Source organism: Symsagittifera roscoffensis, chromosome 6 (genome assembly GCF_963678635.1).
Source record: "Symsagittifera roscoffensis chromosome 6, txSymRosc1.1, whole genome shotgun sequence".
In the NCBI taxonomy this organism is placed as follows: Eukaryota; Metazoa; Xenacoelomorpha; order Acoela; family Convolutidae; genus Symsagittifera; species Symsagittifera roscoffensis.
Window position 1 is genome coordinate 48641356 of NC_087067.1, and position 21065 is coordinate 48662420.

Consider the following 21065-nt stretch of genomic DNA (forward strand, 5'->3'; position numbering starts at 1 on the left):
GACAGGCATGCGGCGATCCACTTCTCACAAGCCTTCTTCAATCCCGGCCATTCGAATCGTTTCTGTATCCTGTTATACACTTTGTCCACTCCTTGATAGCCCATCTGATCATGTGAACGAAAGAGCAGTTCGGTCTGCTACAACTGTGGTAACACTATTGAATTAAATTTATAAAGGACCTTTTCCTCCTCTTTCCGTTTACAGGCTACGATCCCGTCCTTATTCAGGTACAACAAGTTTTTTCGCTTCAGGTAGAATTGCTTCAAGATCTTGTAGCTGTCTTCTTCCAAGTCTCCCTTGTCAGGTGCTCCATTCTCGATCCATCTTTTCAGACTGCTCGTCATTCTCTCATTTCGTTGAGCCCTTAGGAGATCCGACAGCCTGTACCTGGTGTTCAAATACGTCTTTACCACGTTCATTTGCCCACTCATTATCTCCGTCAAATCGTCTGGTCGCTTCTGATCTGTCCTGTGGAGGTGTCGTGGCTCTTAAATAATAGGAACATGATTGGAGGTGAGACTTTGCTTTAAAAGGGCTTTCAAATTGAAAAGCCTGGAGAATCTTCCTGAGTTTTCAGACAAGATAGGCCATGCCATCCACCTTCCGTTTCTTGTTTTTGAACCTAAGAGGAGTCCAATTGCAATTCTGAGCTGCTGATTCGACAATTTCAACCTTAGATTTTTACACGGTATGTAACCATTGTCATCAAAACTTATACTGACAAACCTTGAACCTTTTTACTTCAGTAGGTTCTAGTTTCAAAATCCTTTGAGAAATTTTTTTGATCAAAAATGGGTTCCGTCCAGTTTTTATTTGGATTTCATTTTTCGGAGTTACCTCTATTTTTGCTGAATCTAACCAAAATTCTTATGCATCATTATATGTTCCATCCTCGTGCTCCAAACCAAAATTTCACAAAAAGCAGCTTACGCTCCTACCGCTGAAGCTAAAAAAGCTGGTAAAGCCTTGGGCGGCCGGCAGAACTGCTTGCAAAATTTGGCTATCATTCACTTTTACATTTGTTACCTTGCATAAAGAATGTCTCAAAATTTGATCGTATTTTTTCACTCAAATCATTTTGCTTAAAACAAAGACTACGCTAAAAAGGGAGTTTCGGCATGCTAAAGCAGTCTTTCAGGAGGCAAAACCCATAATGTGCCTCCAGCTTATCAATAACCTCCGAAATTTTTTCCAGCTCAGATATTTTTTCATTTAGCACTGGAGCCCAAAACAACAAGCCGACGTGATCTAAGCCGAAGGGAATTCAGGCCAAAATTTAAACTTGACAGACACCTCAATACACTTTTTTCCCATTAGTCGGAGAGTTATTTATGACAATGCACCCCTTAGGAATGGCATCCGTTATTTACGTCACCCGGATTTTGAAATGAATAATTTATAAGCATGAGAACGCCTTCACGCCTTCAACAATTTTTTAGTTGTTAACTTTACTAAACATCAATTAGCGAATTAAATTTTATAATAAAGCCAAAAAATGGATCATGAAATGAAATTCTTCAAATAAGTCTTCAATTTAATCGTGTTTTATGACTCTTGAGAAAATGTTCGGCTTGAAGACCGTAACTTTACGATCCGGTTTGAAGTCACGTCGGCTTGATGTCCGGCACCCAGAATTCACGACCAGTATTAATTTGCGTACACATGTTTAGATTGCATTTCACTTGGGTAGAACTTTTTCAAGCTTTTCTTGAACGTCGAAGTAGTCATGTCAAATTTTCTTAATTTAACCGGCAAGGAGTTGCATGTTTTGCCATCAGATGAAAAAAAGTTAATTTAGAGAAGCATTTGAACAATTGGCATCAAATATTACTTACTTACAAACAAAAAGAAGCGGACTGAAACGGGTATCCATCGATGTGAAGAAAGCTTCCGAGAAAATAGCGATATGCTGTGCTGAAAAGTGGGTGTATGTATGTAACCTAAATTTAGCCCCACCAGGCAAGGGATCTCTCCCCTTGTATATTCAAGCAAAGGGATACTGCTGATGAACAGTGATGACGACAAATTCAAGTGGAAACTGGACAAACATTAGAAAGCGATTGGAATTGACATGTACGAATTCGAACGGAGATAGGAAAAAAACATTTGAAATGACCACAAGAGGCACTGCCTAATGGTCATAAAAACTTGACTTGACTTGACTTGAAAACTTGTTGGTAGTAACACCGCCATGTAGAGACGACAGTAGGATCTGGAGATAACATGCAGAATATGATGAATTATGCGACACGTGATAGGAGGGAGATTTAGTTTGATCCGCCTGGTATGTCGGAGAATATGGTTCCCAAGGATTGAACGCCAAGACAAGGTGGAAGAACTGACTAATGGACAACCAGTTGACAAAGGGATACTGAAATTTCGTTTAGAAAAACAATCATCAGTTATTTTAGTTTTTTTTTATTCTAAAAGGTTATTCAGGCTAAAGGGCGTTTGTTATCTTGGCTTAGTAGCCTCTTAATGCGAAAATCTTTAAGTAAAATACTTTCTCTTTTGGCGCAACGGTCTGTTATTGTCGGCTTAAGTACCGTTTTTTAAATTTTGTAAAAATCCTAGGCTGGCTTATTGCCGGCAATAGTATCTTTGGCGTGTCTCTTGACAAGCTTCGTTCGAGACAAATTGTTATTCGGAAATTTTCGATTTTGTGACTTTCGCAAGTGGGACAAAGCTCCGGTTCACCTGTGTAATACTTAGCAGCTAATTTTTTTAGGAATGCAAATGTAGAAATATGTCTACTGAGTTCGGACTTTATCAGTCGACTTCCACAAACCGCGCGCGTTTGCTCGAAAATGAGTTCCAAAAGGAGTTCAATAATTTCAAATCTGATCTGGAAGACTTTGAAATGAGCTTAGGGGTGGCGCCGCGGGCTTCTTCGACTGCTCAAATACCTCTTAGCTGTGACCACTTCCGGAAGATGCGTCAATTGACTATTGACCGAGCATTGCAAGTGCCAGGAGCTAAGCCGCTGAAAATACAGTCCGAAATAATGAAGGAAGTAATGAACGACTCTTTGAAGTTAGAATATACAAACCACGGTGTCGCCTTCATTTTATTGGATGTAAGACTAATTTTTACTGAAAAAGTTTCAGTGATTTCTGGCTCGACATAATATTTCGAATTAATTTGATTTTAGTTTTTTGTCAACTCTGTCCGAGAAACTGCTGTGTGCCGATATAAACATCTTTTGAGATGGAAGCGATTCATTCATTCTTCGAAGGATGCGGAGAAGTTGTACCCTGAATATCGTCAACGACTAGGAAACAATTTGGCGCAGTACAATGATTTCATCAGCAGGGCAAAAAGACTATCTGTTGCACGAGACGGCCATCTGTTCAACAAAATGGAAATGGGTTTCAATGCGATCCAAGAAGATGATTTTCAAATTTTCACGAAATGGATCATCACGCATTTTCACGCAACTAAACGCTTCAATCAGTTTTACAAGGCTAGCATTAAACTTTCACCCCCTTCCTTTTTTTGCCTGAATAAAAACGCCAAATGATTTTCTCGGAATGGTTTAATTGCCGGAAAACATAAAAAGAAAGGTGGTGTCACTTTGACGGTGCTAGGAAAATAAAACCACAGGCCATTAAAACGACAAGACATTAAGACTACAAATCGCATTATTTTACGTAAAACGAGCAGCTCAAAATTAAGCTGTTTAAATTTATGTGAAATACAATGCGGAGAATTGCGTGTAGCGTCGTTTTAAAGTCCCAGCAAAAACGGTTGTCGTCTTAAAGACGCGTCTTATTTGCCGGTCACCCAATTTAACACGTCACATTAAGTTTGTTGCTATTTTTAGGGTTTACAGTGGGTTCATCTGATCCGAAGATCCGACCTCACATTCGAAGCAATCGACTCTGAGCTGCAGTCCATGGAAACGATGGTAAATTCATTCATGCCACAGCTGGGCTTTCATTTGTTCCCCAATTTCGTACTTAACACAGCCAAGCTTGGAAAAAAATTTGCTTTTATGCTCTTTTTTGATAGAATGCGGTTTTATAATTTGTTTTGATTAACCAGAAAGAAGGAACTGATTACGGGGATAACGGATCCCTGTTGCATCAAAAGTCAGCAAATGCAGGCCATAGCAGCAAAAATGACGATGCCCGCACTAGTGTATCAGCCAGTTCTGCCTACACTTCAGAATCACAACATTACTCAACCATGTATACTTCTAGCGGGGCAACACTGACTGCAGCAGCTGCGGACGGTCAGCCTGCTGCCATATATGGAAGTCAACAAGGATTTGTACTGGCTGGTGATTATGGTTAGTTGAAGTTGTATTAAGTGTAAACTGACTCCGCATAAAAGATTTTTTTGATAAAGTACGAACATCAAATATGGTCAATGTATCTTTGCTCCCATCAGAATAGAATATATTTTTATTATGTAACTGCTCTTCTGTCTGCTGAATACAGATTACACTCAATTATCTATTTACTTTTCAAATCTGACGGTATTCGAAAATGGATCCTTTCAGTCTGTGAGCCTAACTCGAGCTGCAGTGACTTGGGAGTGCCCTATCTGACCAGTTCATTCGAGGACCTCTCGAAGCTCCTGGAGGCGTGGATCAAGTGCTACGGCATTAAAGCGGACATTGAGATGATAGAATCAGCGGCAGATGAGATGGACTTGTTCTCAAAAGTGAACAAGATATTCTCGCGTGTCTTTCAGAAACAGGAGAGCCAGTTTTCGTTTCCAGTGTACGAGACTATGGATTCAGGTTAGCACTTAATTAGGACAACAAAGAAATAACAATGATGTTTGGCTGTGTTCTCGCTAAAACTGGCGTTCCATGAGAAATCTTATTAACTGTCTAGATGGTCGCAAAGACTTGTTACACTTCTTGATGATGATTATAAATCAAGTAATACTTTGCGTAGCGAGGCCATAACGTGAAAACTTATTACAATCAATTTGAACCTTCTTTGCAGGAAAAATACCTTGGGGAAAAGATACAAGTGACCACTGTGTGTTGAAAGAGGCCACTTGGTTGGACCACTGTTCCATGAATCCCAGAATAGAGCATGCGGGTCAAGTCAAGTTCTTCACGCAACTCAGAGCACAGTCATCTGTAGATGAGGTTCGACTTAATAGTTCTCGGCCTAGTTTCAATCGTTGTTTACCTATTGTGACAAGTTTTGACTAGAAGTACGAATATCGAGGGTCTGGTTGAGAGAAGAATGAATTTCAACATCCAGTAATGTTGTCAAGAGTTGATTAACGTAGTTCATACCCTTATAAAGGTCATGCTTGTTTTTTTTTATCAGGCGCAAATTTGATTTTTTGAGGCTTTTGATTTCAGTCAATTTCCTTTGTTTACACCATCGAGCGTAGTCTAGTAGTAGACTCTACTATCCAACCTAACTCGCTAATAAATGTGCTCATTTGGTGGAGCTTACATTATAATCACAATCTGTAGCATAGGAAATTTCATATCATCTGTTCTCAGCTTTTTCTGTGGCTTATGTATGCCTATCGTTAAATTTCCGTGGCTGTGATGGAAGGAAGTGAGACTCCAAATCTTGAGCTTGCTGGTTCGAATCTAACCCATTCGATACTAATTCACCTTTTAGAGCTGCTTTTTTGTCGTTTTCTCGCTAGTGTTTGAGAATTTTTCTTAATTCACCTTTTAGAGCTGCTTTTGTCGTTTTCTCGCTAGTGTTTGAGAATCGCGGCTTCGCCACTGCGTAAAAAGAAAATTGAAATACCGAAAAGCGAAAGTGTGAAGATCACGAAAAATATGATCGACTTCTAATTTCGAAAATGAGTTCTAATTATCTAATTTCCCAGCATAAAAGAGATTATTTCATCAACAAAGATTATTTTATAAGCAAAGTTTCAATGATAATTTTTATAGAAACTCAAAGAAATTTAAAGTCATTTATTTTTTCTGTAATTCGAAAGCTGAGATCTTTTAAAAAAAGCAAGTCAATGTTTTTTGTTTCTGTTTATTTCCTTCATTACTGCGTTCAGTGACTCTTTTCCAACTGTCTTTTGGCTATTTTTTAAGTTTTTGGAAAGGGTACCTAACTTATTTGAAAAAATTTCCCCGCATTCTTTTTCAACAATTTTAACGGTTTTTCTTTCTCCCTTAGTTTGCGAAGAGCAGCCTCGACTCTGTGAAAATCTTTGAGTAAGTTTTACGTTATTTTCACAAGCAAAGCTTGTGTTATTTTATAAAATCTCTTTTTTTCCAAGCTAAGTTGCATATATTGTTGCGGCTAAATGTGTTCTTTTTGAAAGTGTTCATTTTGATCAATAACCAGCTGTTAAGTAGGGCCAATGCTAAGGAAATTAACACAAACTATTATATTACAAATGGCACTTTAGCTTCAAGGTATCATGGATCTGTAGCGTAGAGGTAGGGAAGGAGACCCGCAATAAGAGGGGTCAAACCTGAGCAGGGTCGGATGATTTTAATTAAGTGGCACAGAAGTGTCATAAATTGTTGTTGAAATTCAATTAGTTATTTTTGTATTTTGAAAAGCCCTTATTTTTATATTTTCAAATTCTCAAGTTGATTTTTTTTTTCAAAATAAGCTTGAAGTTATCAAGATAAAGCCCGTGATTCAGATTATTATCGGTCGTGAATTTCTCAAGTTTGAATTGAATTTTTAGCAAATTATTGGTCGTGATTCAGATTCTTAAAAAATGAAAAAGTTCACTCGCTGTCGAGAAAAATTGAATATTTTCGATTTCAGGCTCAAATTTTGACATCAAAATTTTTTTTTTACTTTAAACTCATGTTTTTAGGCAAAGTTTACCACTCGTTCTTGTTTTTTTTTTCACCCTATTAACGGACCTTTCCAAAAAAAAAATAAACAGAATTTTGTCCCAAAAATGATTAAAAAAAACTTGTTTTCGGTTTTAAAATTTTTTGTTTTGTTATTGAATTCTTTTCCTGGATCAGTGTGGTTATCCTTGTTTGTTTTGCAGTTGTTGAAAGCCCAGTCAGCCTTTCTGTCGATAAAGCAATACGATCAAGTCCAAAGAGTACTCAAGTACCAGGCAACTTCACTGAGAATCAACCGAGTAATTGAGCCATCAAGTGTCGCCAGTCACAGGTCAGTTGACTTTTTTTGCTCTGCTCTGCTTCTGCTACTTGTAAAGTTAACTGATTTAATTCGTGGTTGTTTAGTTTCCTCTAGGTACTATATTTTCACTGAAAAATTAATTTAAATTCTCATTTGGATGATTGATTAGGTGTGAGAACAGAACTCACAAACTGTTCCTGGAGATTTACACGAACGAGAGTCTGTTCACGTCTTCTGGTGACCGGCAGGTGGACTCTGATTTGGATGATATGGAGGAAGATGGGACTGGGGGGACGAAGACGAGGCGAAAGTCGAAAAAGAAGAATCTGGGAGTGAACAGTTACGATTACAGTGAGACTCTGCAGTTGCTGGGTGAGTGGAGCGATTAGTATATGTACCATTTTTTGATCAAATTCTATAATTTATGCCAAATTGTTGACAATATCGGTGACCTTGAGCAATTTAATTGGTCAAAAACCATAGCTTTTTAAAGTAATTAGTTTTCAGGAAGCGGTTTTTACGTGTAAAAATTAGTAAAACACAGAAATTCGACGTCAAAATGCAGTTTTAGTTTATTAATTTTGTTCAGTTTCGTGGACCAAAAAATTGTTGCAATCAATTTGGCATTAACTATAAAAAGGTTGGTTCAAAATATTTTCAACTGGGATCAAGTGAAAAATCTTTGTGCTAAAGACTTTATGGGAATGTTTTTGTTTATTTTAATACATCTTTTTGATCAGGAAAGTCAACAGGTACTACATGTCTAAAAAAGAACTATAATTATTGTCGGTTTCTTCAAGTTAATACCTAAATGAAACAGTTTCATCAAATCATTGATTCCTAGGAATAATAAGAGATGCAGGTTTGGATAATTAGCAGACGATCATTTTTTGTAATTGATTTTATGTTGCTATGTTCAAAAAAGTAGACGCTGTTCTCTTGTTGACCACATTAGAAATCATGTCACCGTGTTTTCATAGCTTCAAGACATTAACAGGTTCAAATGCACATGTAAACAAAGAATAGCCGGTTTCTGTGCAAGTAGTTTCTGTGTTCCGACCATTCATAAAAAAGTTTTTTTTTTTTTTTTAAAAAGCCGTTTTTTTTAAAAAGCCGTTTTTTTTGTGCGTGTTGTGATGAGAGAACAAATCAAACGCTAGGAAAGTTAGTCAATTAAGAATCATCGATAACAGTTAGCTTAGAAAAATAAACAACAAAGAAAATTGAAAATAAAACAAAAGTTTTGAAAAAAAAACCTATTTTTGCGAATAATTTTCTGTTGCCTTTTCTCTTTGTTTTTCTCGACAAGGAAAAATTGAAGTGATTTTTTTTTTCGAATCTCGACTGAAAGGGTTTTAATAAGATATATCATTCTAACCGTTTGGATGATAATTTGTGGTAACTGATTTTGGTCCAAAAGTCCCAAAATTTTGCCCAAAAAGTGACTGGATAGAGTTAGTTTAAATTGAAAAAAGCAGCTCAAACTAGAAAAGCGTTGAATGAACTGCTGAAAATAAAATTTCAACATTTTAGAGTCAATTCAATCAAGTCATTTAGCTTCAGGCATAAAGTTATGAAAGTATCAAAAGCATCATTTTTGGACCGTAAAAGATAGACGTTCCGAAATTAGGAAGATCTGTGTAAGGTGTCAAATGAATGTCTAACCGTAGGTCTGAACGAGGGAGACGCAGATTCAGACACAGTCAATCTGCAAGGAGGTCATCTGGCTTATATCCACTTGCGCCACTTGAGAATTAGGGAGCTGAAGAGGAACTGTCTCGCCAGTCTGAACTACTTCAGGTCTCTGGAGAGAACCCTCACCGTAAATGATAATGGAGTGTCGCTTGACGGATCCCTGGATCAGGTAGATCTAATTATCTTTTTCTTCCTTTAGAAGACTATGGAGGATCTTTAAGTTTCTAGGGGAGGGTCATAGCATAATGTGAAAGATGCTTGAATGTCGCGACAAATCTTTGTTTATTCATATCGCGTGCTCGAAATGAATATCTATAGCCTGTTATTATGAATAATGAACGTAGTGAGTACTCTTATATAGGTCTTGGTGATTTTTTTTTATTTTGATTTTTCGCGGTTTGACTTGTGATTTCTTTTTAAGTTCAGTGCTTTTATTTTGTTAAAAGGAAGGCAAACTCCACTATCGAACAGCAAAAGTGTAAAGGTCACGAAAAACGTGATCGACTTGTAATTTCGAAACTCAGTTGGCTATACTTTTTGTCTAGATACCTCAAGATAAACATGACCTACCGGAATACCACCTTGCATCCGGACCCAATCCACTGGAATCCCACGCGTATTTGTACAACACGCCAGCAGACTATCAGATCTATGCCTCCAAATTCATGGACCTGAGCGACGTGGAAAACCACGACGACTACTACTTTGTGGGTAATAAGTACGAAAAGCCTATTAATGAGAGCTCAATGGGGAGCGAAGAGAGTGAATTGGTCGGGACTAGTGGCAGTACACGAGTGCACGTGCAGGACGAGAAGGGATTCTACATCATGTATGATGTGGCAGTGTCCGATTTCCAGTAAGTTAGAAACTATAAAAGCCCTATGAAGTAGTACAGATTCAGGATTAAAAGCCACGCGCTTTTTCTTCAAACTCTAGGGAAAATATGAAAAATTGTACAGCGAACGAATTACTAGCAAGGTAGATTCATCGTTAACTTAAAATCAGCTAAAACAGAGTTTTTCCACCAGAAACTTGAATATTCGAGATGTGGAGGAAATATATTGGCTGACAAATATTCGGCAATGATTTCTAGACAATAAACCAATCCTATAGAGCAGTGGCAAGCCATGTTTCTGTCTTGAAATATAAGCTGCGAAACAGTAAAACTAGAGAGATGTAAGTATGTGGTTTGATGATGCCCGAAATCATCAAGTAACTTCAGTTTTTGATGGAGGATTTTAAGTGAAAACCATTCGGCATGTTACGTTTTTTTTAGTATGCTGGAGAAAGACCTGCTGTTGATGGGCTCATACTTCATTCAGAAGGAGAGGGAATCCTTCAAAAGATCGGAGCAAATGTTCAAAAAATCAAAACAAGGATCGGTTAGCACAAAGTAGTTTCAATCCCTGGATCGGAATTTTGTTTTTTACTGAAAAAAAATAAAGCAATGATTACTTTTTAGTTTCTCGACTCTGAATCCAAAATGGCAGAAGAATCTCACAAGTTGTCCAAATATGGACATGAAATGGTTGATCGAATGGGAGTTTTATTCGATCTCTGGAATTGCGAGTTTCAATTCCTGGAGAAGAAACAACAGCTGATCGACCTGTACATGGAATGCTACCATCACACGCTGAATATCGAAGACCAAAGACGCCTTGCGCAGATTGTCACTGACTTGATTCATCTAAGGCCTCGAATTGACCCGAATGATTCGTACTTCGTGAAAATATACAGACTGGAAACTATAAATTTGTCCCTCAAAATAGACTTAGTTCGGAAGTTGATTGAAAGTCACGTTGAAACGCAGCGCGACTACGTCTCACGGATCTGTCGAGAAGGTGACGAGTTCTACGGAATTCCGATGAACATTATTCCGAAACAACCGGTGTTGTTACATAACAACTTAGGTAATCTGCAACCCCTTTACTTGCTGGAATTCCACCCCACGTTAGCTCACATAGCGGGTCTGGAGACGTTCCTTAGACATGGATTCCAGGGAGCAGTTGATCACGTTGGACCGATGACTGTGACTGAAACGTTGGCGTTGAATAAGATTTTCCTGGAAAAAGCCAATGCGGAATGGGATGCGTTGCCGCCATATGGAGGTGGTTATTCTGTCCAAGTGCAAAAGGAGGTAAGCATATTTTCCTTTTTTCAAATCGGAACAATCGCACAAAATACAGTTAGTGAAAATTTCCTGTTTTTCTAAAACGATTTGTTAAAAAATGATTTTTTTTCCCAATTATATGATTTCTTCTTAGCTCTACGCTGACATGTTTATCGAAGACCCTCTGTTTGTATGCGAAGTTGGCCACAGTTTGGCAGTTGATGAAGATGGATCCCGCAAGCCGATGGTGGAAAAGCAGAACCAGATGGTACTGTACTGGTCTAGACTGCTCGAGATCCTCACTCTGAGACATAGGCTAATGGAGAGTGCCTGGGAAGGCGAAGTGCTTTCGAAGCTCTACAGAACTGTATGCGTGTCTGAAAAAATAGACGAGTTTCATTTGTACATGAGACTAAATCAGTTTGAATATGGTCAACAGAAGAACAGAAATCCACCCCCGTTTTTGTCTCATATAAGCGAAGACGACGGTGCACTGATTGACCGATACATTCCTTCATTTCTAAGTCTAGCAGTGCATGAGTTGGACGACAACCAAGTGGGAAGTTTCAACTTCAGGTCCAGAGAGGGATTGCTGAAGTTGATGTCCAGTCCAACAGGTGTGGAGAATCTTCAAGTTGCATTGCTGGCTCAGATATGTAATGACAATGTGTTGCAAGTTTGCTCTGAATTGAATCTAAATGCGGCTCAGATATTCCAGAAGCCTTATGTGAATGAGAAAGAGAGATTGATGGCGGCTAACTCAAAGAAAGGAACGGGGCATTCAAAAAGGTTAGTCTCTGTTTGGAAGAAAATTTTATCTTTGTTTCTACTGCTTGATGAATGCTTTTCAGTAGATCCCAAAATAAGTTAGGGAACCGAGCTGAAATGTTAAGTTTCTAAAGGCTTTTATGTGAAAGGTAGATGTTATAAATTTGGCAAAAATTTTCCATTCAAATCGTTTGGGTATTTTTCTTTCTTCGTCGTTATGCTTAAAGTGGAGTGAACCGTACCTTTTAGGGGTCTTTTGGCGCCGACTAAGCCGTTTGGAGTTGCGGACAAGCACGAGAGTGAAAAGGCGGCAGATAGTGTTAAGTTGAAGCACTCCAAGAGTGCTGCGAAGACACCAGCGCCCCCCGCACACACGCCGGAAGCATTCATTTCAGTACAACTAGAAAAGGTAAAATAAAGGTTTCAACTTCAATTGGCTACGACCGTAATTGAAATCAATCAGTTTGCCATTGGAAAGCTAAAATAAAGCTGGTTTTCAAAATGATTCTAAAACGTGGACCTCAGAACCTTGAAAGTGTTATCTCAATTTAACTTCATAGAGCTCTAGTCTGGTCATCAAAAAATATGGAATCATAAATTTTTTGTTTTCAGATTTCTACATATTTTTTGCCCAGATTCGAAATCTGTAAAAATTTTTGATCGTTCAAATCTTCTGCAAAAATTTGTTTTTACTTTTGGTTCGAATATATTTAGAGTTTATTTAGCGTGGTGTATGTGCTGTGTTTCAGTCGTACGTGCGGGACCTGATGATGAATGAGTTTGTGAAGAAGAAGAGTCAGAATGCACTGATGATGAGGAATCAGGAGGAGGTGGAGAAGATGAAGAGGAAACTCATCTGCTGGTTCTGCACAAACCTCACCAAGAAGACCAGCGAGTACACTGCCAAGGTACCAAATGCTACCTGAGTTTATAGTTCAAAATGTTCAATTCCAATTAACTTGATAGTTATTTTATTGAGACAATTTTTTACATTTATTTAAGAGTCGATGAACGAAGTGATGAAATTTAATCCGGCTCAGATTTACTTTTTCGCGGTTTTACTTTTGATTTGTTTTCAAATTTAGTTCATTTCCTTTTTTAAAAGGAAAGCAAACTTCACTATCGAACAGCGAAAGTGTAAAGGTCACGAAAATTGTGATCGACTTCATTTCGAAAGAGGAGTTTAATTATCAGATTCCCAGCGAAATAATAATTTAACTCATTGATCCAGTATTCTCATGTTGGGTTAATTTTATCAAAAATGTGTCAATCATAAATTGTTCTAGAAATTTTTTTTCTTTGAAATTCGAAAGTTGAGATTTTTTCAAAAATGTAAGTCCGTATTTTTCTCGTTATACTTGCGTTCATTGACTCTTTTCCTATTATATGTTTGCTAAGTTTCTGATCTTCATTTGAATTAGGAGCAGGCGTAATGTTCAAGAGGAAAAGTATGTTGAATATTGAGGAAATGGTTCCCTGGAAAAATCGAATTTAACATATATCGTGACGTATTCATAGCCTGCATGGGTCACTGAGCTGTTTATGGAAGTTGGATAGTTGCCGCTAAATAGCAATTAATTTTATGGCGAATACATTTACAATGGCATTAATGTGTATTATATTCAGAGTCAGATGTTGCTGTGCTATGGAAGTATGTTGAAACTACTGGACAGCTACCCCTTTCTCAGAGACAACTACTTCTCAGTCGGCCAGTTCAAAGAGAAGAAGGCAGCTGAAGACGACAGACCCTTGGACAACATCGCCCAACAGGGGTTTGTTTCGGGCTATCCGTGCTTATTTTGTTTGTTTTAACACAAGCGTAGCGTAGTGTGATAGTACGATGCAACTTTTGTTCCATTTAAGTTGCAAATAAAAGTGCTATTTTGGGTGGCCCTTTTGCCAATGTGATAAAGCTAATTTTGAGACACTTTTGAAGAAGAGGGCAGCATTGGCATTATAATGCCATATGCTTTGATTTCATTAGTAATATTTTTTACACAGTTCTTACTTTTTTACGAGTCGATGAACGTAGTTCAGACTCTAATACAAGGTCGCGATGATTTTTTTAAAGAAAAAGTCTTAAAGTTTGCATTTTCGCGGCTTGACTTTTGATTTCCTAAATTCAGTTAATTTCCTTTGTTAAACGTTGGGCAAACTCTACAATCGCTCAGCAAAGTGTATAGGTCACGAAAAACGTGATTGACTTCTAATTTTGAAATGGAATTGAGTTATTACACAAGCAAAGTAGTCTCAAATAGTAGTGTTCATTTTGATCAACAACCAGCTTTTAAGTGCAGCCAATGCTAAGGATATTAACACAGACTATTAAATTACAAATAAGCTTTAAGGTATCATGGATCTGTAGCGTAGAGGTAAGGAAGGAGATCCGCAACAAAATAAGAGGGTTCGAACCTGGCCCGGTTTGGATGTTTTTATTGAATTTTTTCGTATACTAGTTAAAATGCATCCGCTCTATAATGTGAGGCATGTTAGTTGGGATTTTTTTTTCAAATTGACTGGTATGCTATTGCATCATAATTGGCTTGCGTCAGTTAGTCATTATGTGGACTCATAATTGGCGTGCGTCACTTAGGAAAATTTTGTAGACTCAAAGTCTTACTCATTCAGTTTTCCCAGTAGCGTTATCGGTCATACTTTTGCTTGTGTATGCGAAGTGCAACGTCGCCGCTGTGGCAGATTTCCCAGCGCAATTTAAATTTAACATATTGATCTAGTTTTCTGAAATTGGGTTAATTTTATTGTAAAAGAGTCAATCAAAGGCCATCTATTTTTTTCGGAAAATAGAAAACGGGTATTTTTCAAAAAACAAGTCAGTATTTTTTCTGATTACTTGCGTTCATTGACTCTTCCAACTGTCTGTTGGCTATGTTTTTTTTATCAAACGAAGTAAAGAAAGTCAGTAGTTTCATATAACAGTAAAAGAATTAAAACTAGATTAGAAATTTTTCAATTCAATATACTTAGCGAGATTTTTGGAATGCACATTTCATTTCACCCTTCTAAAGCTAATGACTGGCGTTTCTTCGCCTGTTTGCGAAGCGCAGCTTCGACTCTGTTTGTAACCATTCGAATCTAATGTGGAAATTTTTGTCGCCTACCGTGTTTCGTGGTCTGTGATCTTCGTACTAGTTAGTGGAAAGCGCTTTTCGAAGACGTCGTACTAGTTAGTGGAAAGCGCTTTTCGAAGACGTTTTAGGGTTTTCATTTCACTCACATTCATATTTATACAAGCTGATCGTAATATGATACTATCAGGACATTTCATTCCAATCTTAGTCGCAAATATTTGTGCTTTTTCTGGTAGTATCATTGTTTTCACAAAAGAGATAGAAAGACTGGCTGCTCCCTTGTGCGCTGCACATTCCGCCAGGCTCTTTTTACCGTACCCGACGGCCTTCGAAATTTTCAATTGGGTTTTTCTGACACATTTTTGTATTACCAAATATGAGATTAAGACTTCAATCAACATTATTTATTCTGTACATAAGTTGTGACAGCCTTATTAAGAGTAATGAACATAGTGAAGACTCTTGTATAGGTCTTGTCGATTTTTTTTTAATGGAAAAATTCCTTAAATGCTCTAAGAACTACAGATGTGCATTCATACTTATTAATACATTTATGAATACACTTAGATGAATAAGCACTTTTGAGTTCAATTGAAATTCATCTGCTGAAAGTTACGCTCATAGCACTCTCCAAATACGTACCTGAAAGTGGCTCGAAAAAACGTGAACGATTTGTAGTTTCGAAAGTCAAATTTATTTTAAGATTTCCAGCGGAATAGAAACTTTAATTATTGATCCAGTTTTCACAAGTTGGGTTAAGTTCATCAGAAAAGTGCCAATCATGAATTGTTCTTGAATTTCAAAGAGCTTAAAAGGCATCTATTTTTTTCTTTGAAATTTGAAAGTTGAGATTTTTTCAACAAACTTGTGTTTTTTTCTGTTTACTTGCGTTGATTACTCTTTTCCAACTGTCGGTTGGCTATTTTTTAAGTAGAAACTTTTTTGGCTTCAGAAAGTTTTGATCTAATCTTGGATTTTTTTTCGTTTCCTCGCAACTAACCTGCCAAAAGTCTGAGATCAAGTGTTCTATCGGAAGAACCAGTGTTAAGAATCCTCCACTTATAAACGGCTTTGACCTAGTTTTCCTGGAAAGAAGTTATAGTCATGGAAATGGTCAAACCTGAAGTTTTGACCTGTGTTGGAAAGTTTTGACTTTCTAAAACTACCCTGACGAATCTGAGGTTCAGCGTTCAATAGAAATAATTAACAGGAATTTTGTCTGCATCAGCAGCTACACACTTATTTGTTTTTAAAAAAAATGTTTATTTGAGATTTTTCGAATTTTTGCTGAGAACTACCCTGCCGAATTTAAGAGAAAGGGATAAATTGAAAGAACAGGTGATCGTTTTGTGTCCTTTTTGTAGGAAAAGCTACTTGGACTTAAAAAAAATGTTCATAGTTCTGACCACAAATCAGCTATGGACTTGGTAAGTTTTAGATTTTGTTACTTTGTTTGAAATTACACATTACCTTCTGCGTTTCAACATTTTCTGGTAGGTCAGTAAATCGATGGATGTATCAGCAAACTGAAAACTGACAGACCGGCTCATTCAACCAAAAATGGAATGTTTTTAACGTAACCATATGACCTTAAGGCTGAAATTTGTACAATATGACAAATCTGTGCGACGAACCGAAAATTGAAACCAAGAATGAGAAGAACTTTTCATAAAACCCAGTTTAAAAATTATTGTTTAGCCCAGGAAAAATTGATTTTATAAATCTTTGATTCAATAGCTGATGCATTATTACGTAACTCGGCTTACTGATCTTGTAATATACTGACGCTTAATGAAAGCAAGCCGAAAATCTATCAAACAGATACTCCAGCTATAGCTTGGTCCCATATTTTTTAAAGCGAACGAGGTTATCAGACTCATAATCTGCAGATTTGAGGTCTAAATTCCGGCGCATTGAATTAGGTATATTTTTATTTGGTGGAACTGAAAAGTATTGGGAATGCTGACAAGCATTGGCAATGTAGTAGCTGCTTCATTGGTAGCTCTTGTTGGAATATTTTCAAGCGAGCGTGGCTCAGATGCCAGAACTTGAGACTCAGAATAGGAGTAGCTGATAGCAAAATGTTTCAAGGCTTTTCCTTATCTATTTCGTTTTGTTTTTGGCTTTCTAGAGCCACTTTTTGCCGTTTTCTCGCTTGTGTTTGCGAAGTGCAGCTTCGCCTCTCTGCGGTGTAAATGTAATGCATGTCATTCGACTACATGTCAATAAAGAAAATTATAGTTCTGGTAACGTTTCCTAGTCTGATATCTGTGAACGTTTGTTAGCAGTAAATCTATTATGTATTTGAATGCGGGCTTCACTATCTCGCCATATTTAAACTTTTTCAACGTATTATTTCTGCATGTTTAACGAAAGAATTTTTTCACGTTTAAGGTATATCGTACATTGCAATTGTTAAGATTTTTTTCGATTTTCCAGTTTGATGTCAAGGATTATTTCATCAATTTTGTAATTAGCTACCTTATGGTGGGATGCTATAAGGATTCCCCAGGGGTTCGAATTTGGCCTACATAAATGGATAACCAAATCCTTTTAGTTTTCGAGATACGGCAATTTTCGAGAAAATTTGAATATGAAAAATGTCTCTAATTTTGATTTTCTCAACCCTGTAATTGAGTGCTGCCAGGGTACTCTCAGGGATTGCGAATCTTGTCCCCAAATCTCACTTCCAAAATCCTTGTAGTTTTCGAGATATGACGTTTTTTTTAATGATTTTTTCAAAAACTTTCAAAAAACTTAGATTAAAAAATATTCAAAAATTTTGAGGTCTTCATCCTGTAGTTGGAAACTCTGAGGGTACCCTCAGGGGTTGCGAATCTTCCCTTTAAATGTGACTGCCTAAATCCCTATAGTTTTCGAGATATGACATTTAAAGGATTTTTTCAAACAATTTTCAAGGAAACAAATTTAACTTTTTTTTCTTTCAAAATATGAGTTTTCCATGTTTGTAGTCGGAGCTATCAGAGTACTCTCAGGGCCTTAGGGAATGCGAATCTTGCCTCCGAATATTACTACTCAAATCTTTGTAGTTTTCGAGATATGACGTGTTTCATGATTTCTTTAATTTTTCAGAAAACTTAGGTTTAAAAAATTCAAACATTTTTTGTTAGTTTCGTACTGCAAAGGTGCTCTCACGAGCTGCAAGTTGCAAAAAACTTGCGTCCAAATGCGACTGCTCCAGTGCTCTTAGTTTCCGAGATGTGACGTTTGTTATGTCTCTTTTTTTAAATTGTTCAAAGAACTTAGTTATAAATAATTTTACAAAGTTTGAAGTTCACATTTCTATTTTAAGGCTCTTCCATTGCACTTCCAGGAGTTACTAGTTTTGCCTCCAAATATGACGGCACAAATCCTTGTAGTTTTCTGGATATGAAGTTTTTTGTGATTTTTCAAAGGAAACATTTTTTTTCTTCAAATTTTGAAGCTCCCAACCCAGTAGTTGGGGGATGCCAGAGTACTCAGAGGGTTTGCGAATCTTGCCTCTAAATATGACTGCTCAATTTTTTTTTGAGATATGACGTTTTTTATGGTTTTTTTAAAAAGTTTTTAAAGTTTAAGTTTGAATTATCTCAAAATTTGATTTTCCCAACGCTGTAGTTTGGTACTGTGAGAGTACTCTCAGGAGTTAAAAGTTTTGCTGCCCAATGCGACTGCTCATTTGCTTTTAGTTTCCGAGATGTGACGTTTTTTGATTTCATTTTGAAATGTTTCAAAGAACTTCACAGAATTATATGGTTTTTCTGAAATTAAGTTTAAAAAAAATTGACAAAAATTTTTACAAAATTTGAAATTACCATTCCTGTAATTGGGTGCTGTCAGAGTACACTCAAAGGATGCAGATCTTATTTCCAATATCTGCGGTTTTTATTATCTATTAAAAACTCGAATCACCGGAGGTGCGTTACATGCTAATTGTTTTTAAATTAAAGCCTTATAAAATTAGCTTTGTAATTGACAAAATATGTTGTCTTCAGGAACTTCGTGAAGCGCCCTCGTCGTGTGCTATCGTCGAATGGGAAGCAGGTGTTGAACATCTGGTTCATCCCCCACCCAAGTGAACTGATGCACCTGTTCCGCAATCTGGACGAGGACTCCAAGAACAAAGCTTGTCTGCAGATGTGCACAATCGTATCAGCCGTGAGTTTGTTAATACATGAGAATAGAAGAAACGGGACTGTAATTGTCAATTCTTCCAGAAGTAACTTTTGGATATTTTAAAATCGGCGTTTGGTGGAATTGGCGTTCGGTGGAATACAGCAAGAAAATAATAAAAGTTTGATGCTTTAATCAGAAATGTTTTAGGTCCATGATATCTTCAAGTTGCTCTCAGCCCATGCCATGGCCGGATGTTCCTACGCCAGACTGGGCTCACAGGTCAACACCGTTTCAGCCGCCTGGGGAGGCATAGAGGGCATCGGCACTGAACTGGTGGAGATCCAGAAGCAGATCAATGCTCTGGCTAACCCGAATGACCCAGAGCAGGTGACTGGCTTCCTGAAGTTGAAGAGAGAGACGATGTTGTTGGAGTTCGAGACTGCTGTGAGATACCCGATCAGAGATCAGTTCATTGTTGCCAAGAACACAAGAGCTTACCAGGTTCGGATTGCTACGAATGAGCTTTTGGATCTTCATTCGTAGATGTTTCTCTGTATAATGACTTACGTCCTCCTCAAAAATTTTGTCACATTTTTAGATTTAATTTTTAGTTGAAGTCTGTCTTCATTAGGGTTTGAATTAATTTGGACTGGTTTAGATGTAGAACCAACTTAATTCTTGACAAACAGGTCAAAGGTTGAAATTTGATAGCATTGCATAACGTTTGTTTTTAGGACATCAGCATAATGATGCACTTCGCTCTTAACAGCATGATCAATGTGCAAATTCCAAACGTGTGCGGTGGAAACAACCTGATAACGCCATTGCCGCATCAAGGAAGAGATCCGCTAGCGAAAGAATTGTTCCCCTGGAGAGCTTCCCTAGACAGGTGTAGTTATCTCGTAATGATTTTTAGGCTTTTTTCAGCCAAGCAAAATAATAACTAAGTCATCGAGTACCAAGTATTTTTGCGGCAGAATAATGAATAATTTTATCTCATTCACAGAGGATTTAATTTGAAAAGAAACGAGTTTTAATAAATTTTGATAGTTCAGATTTTCCTAATCATAATGAGAGAAAAGGGCGTAATTTACCCCTGGAGAGATTTTACAAAATCAGAAATGAATATCAAAAATGAGCTGTGAATAACCAGTGTAATAAGCAATTCTATTTTTTATAGGAATGGGAGTTTCTTGTGCTGCATTGACTCGCCCAACACGCTCATAGACAGTGTACTTCTATGCTTCAGTCCACTCAGAAATGCAGAAAGGTTCGTAATTCTCCTATTACACAAGTAACGTTTTTTAAGAGTCGATGAACATTGTTTAGACTCTTGCATAGGTCGTGATGGTTTTTTTGGGAAAGGTTTTAAAAATTTAATAGGTTCAAAGTTACTTTTCGCTCTTTCTTTTTTGAATTCTTTTCAAGTTTAGTTCATTTTCTTTGTTAAACGGAAGGCAAACTCCACTATCGGAAAGCAAAACTGTTAAAAAGTCACGAAAGGTGATCGACTTTAGTTTTGAAAAAGCAACTTAGTTATCAAATTTCCAGCGAAATAGAAATTTTACCTAATGATCCAGTTTTCTCAAATTGGGCTAATTTTCTCAAAAAAGTGTCAATCACAAATTCTTCTAGAAATTCACAGAGCTTTAAGGCCATCTTATTTTTTCTTTGAAATCCAAAAATTAAATTTTTTTTTGTTTTCTTTGAACTCATTTTTTTCCAACCGAAGTCACAAATTTTGGTGTCACTTTTGAGGCACCTTTACAGCTTTTTCATAGCATGTGTTTTACCATTCGAAAAGTAATAAGTTAACACAGTTGATGCACCGTTTATCAAATGAACCGTTATAAAAGTTAACACAGTTTATCAAATGAACCGAAAAAATTTATTTGTATCAAACCCCATAACAATAAGGAAAACTCGATTTTAGAAACTTTCTTACTCAATACATCTCGCATTTTTTTGAAATGCATATTTTATACATAATGTGGCTTTATGCTTTCCGGTTTGTTACATGGAAACTTAGTGTGGATGGCTTCAGTTTGCTATATTCCAATTTATTACTTGCAAAATTGTATCTATTTGTATTTGGTTCCACTTTTGCTGAATAGCTTGGCTATTTATTAGCATATGTAGCTGCTTTATTGGTGACTAGTGTTTGTCGCTTATTAAGCTTGCGTAGCTGAGTGGATAGTGCGTGAGACTCAAATTCTCTTGATTGCG

At 37.1% G+C, this 21065-nt stretch overlaps 1 protein-coding gene across 3 annotated transcripts in view; it reads left to right on the forward strand.

The window, feature by feature from the left end:
- Window positions 1–2731: 2731 nt before the first annotated feature.
- The window catches only part of LOC134847758 (uncharacterized), a 38749-nt gene continuing 20415 nt past the window's right edge, over window positions 2732–21065 (forward strand). For all 3 annotated transcript variants that reach the window (XM_063864961.1, XM_063864963.1, XM_063864962.1), the window contains exons 1-20: window positions 2732–3076; window positions 3152–3463; window positions 3824–3907; window positions 4045–4291; window positions 4505–4747; window positions 4959–5107; window positions 6964–7091; window positions 7231–7433; window positions 8732–8925; window positions 9302–9612; window positions 10033–10138; window positions 10219–10893; window positions 11021–11655; window positions 11884–12043; window positions 12384–12542; window positions 13261–13406; window positions 18719–18881; window positions 19047–19340; window positions 19574–19728; window positions 20020–20109. In XM_063864961.1, the coding sequence (XP_063721031.1) occupies window positions 2747–3076; window positions 3152–3463; window positions 3824–3907; window positions 4045–4291; window positions 4505–4747; window positions 4959–5107; window positions 6964–7091; window positions 7231–7433; window positions 8732–8925; window positions 9302–9612; window positions 10033–10138; window positions 10219–10893; window positions 11021–11655; window positions 11884–12043; window positions 12384–12542; window positions 13261–13406; window positions 18719–18881; window positions 19047–19340; window positions 19574–19728; window positions 20020–20109 (4784 nt within the window). In that variant the 5' untranslated portion in view covers window positions 2732–2746. The remainder of the gene's footprint in view (window positions 3077–3151; window positions 3464–3823; window positions 3908–4044; window positions 4292–4504; window positions 4748–4958; window positions 5108–6963; window positions 7092–7230; window positions 7434–8731; window positions 8926–9301; window positions 9613–10032; window positions 10139–10218; window positions 10894–11020; window positions 11656–11883; window positions 12044–12383; window positions 12543–13260; window positions 13407–18718; window positions 18882–19046; window positions 19341–19573; window positions 19729–20019; window positions 20110–21065) is intronic.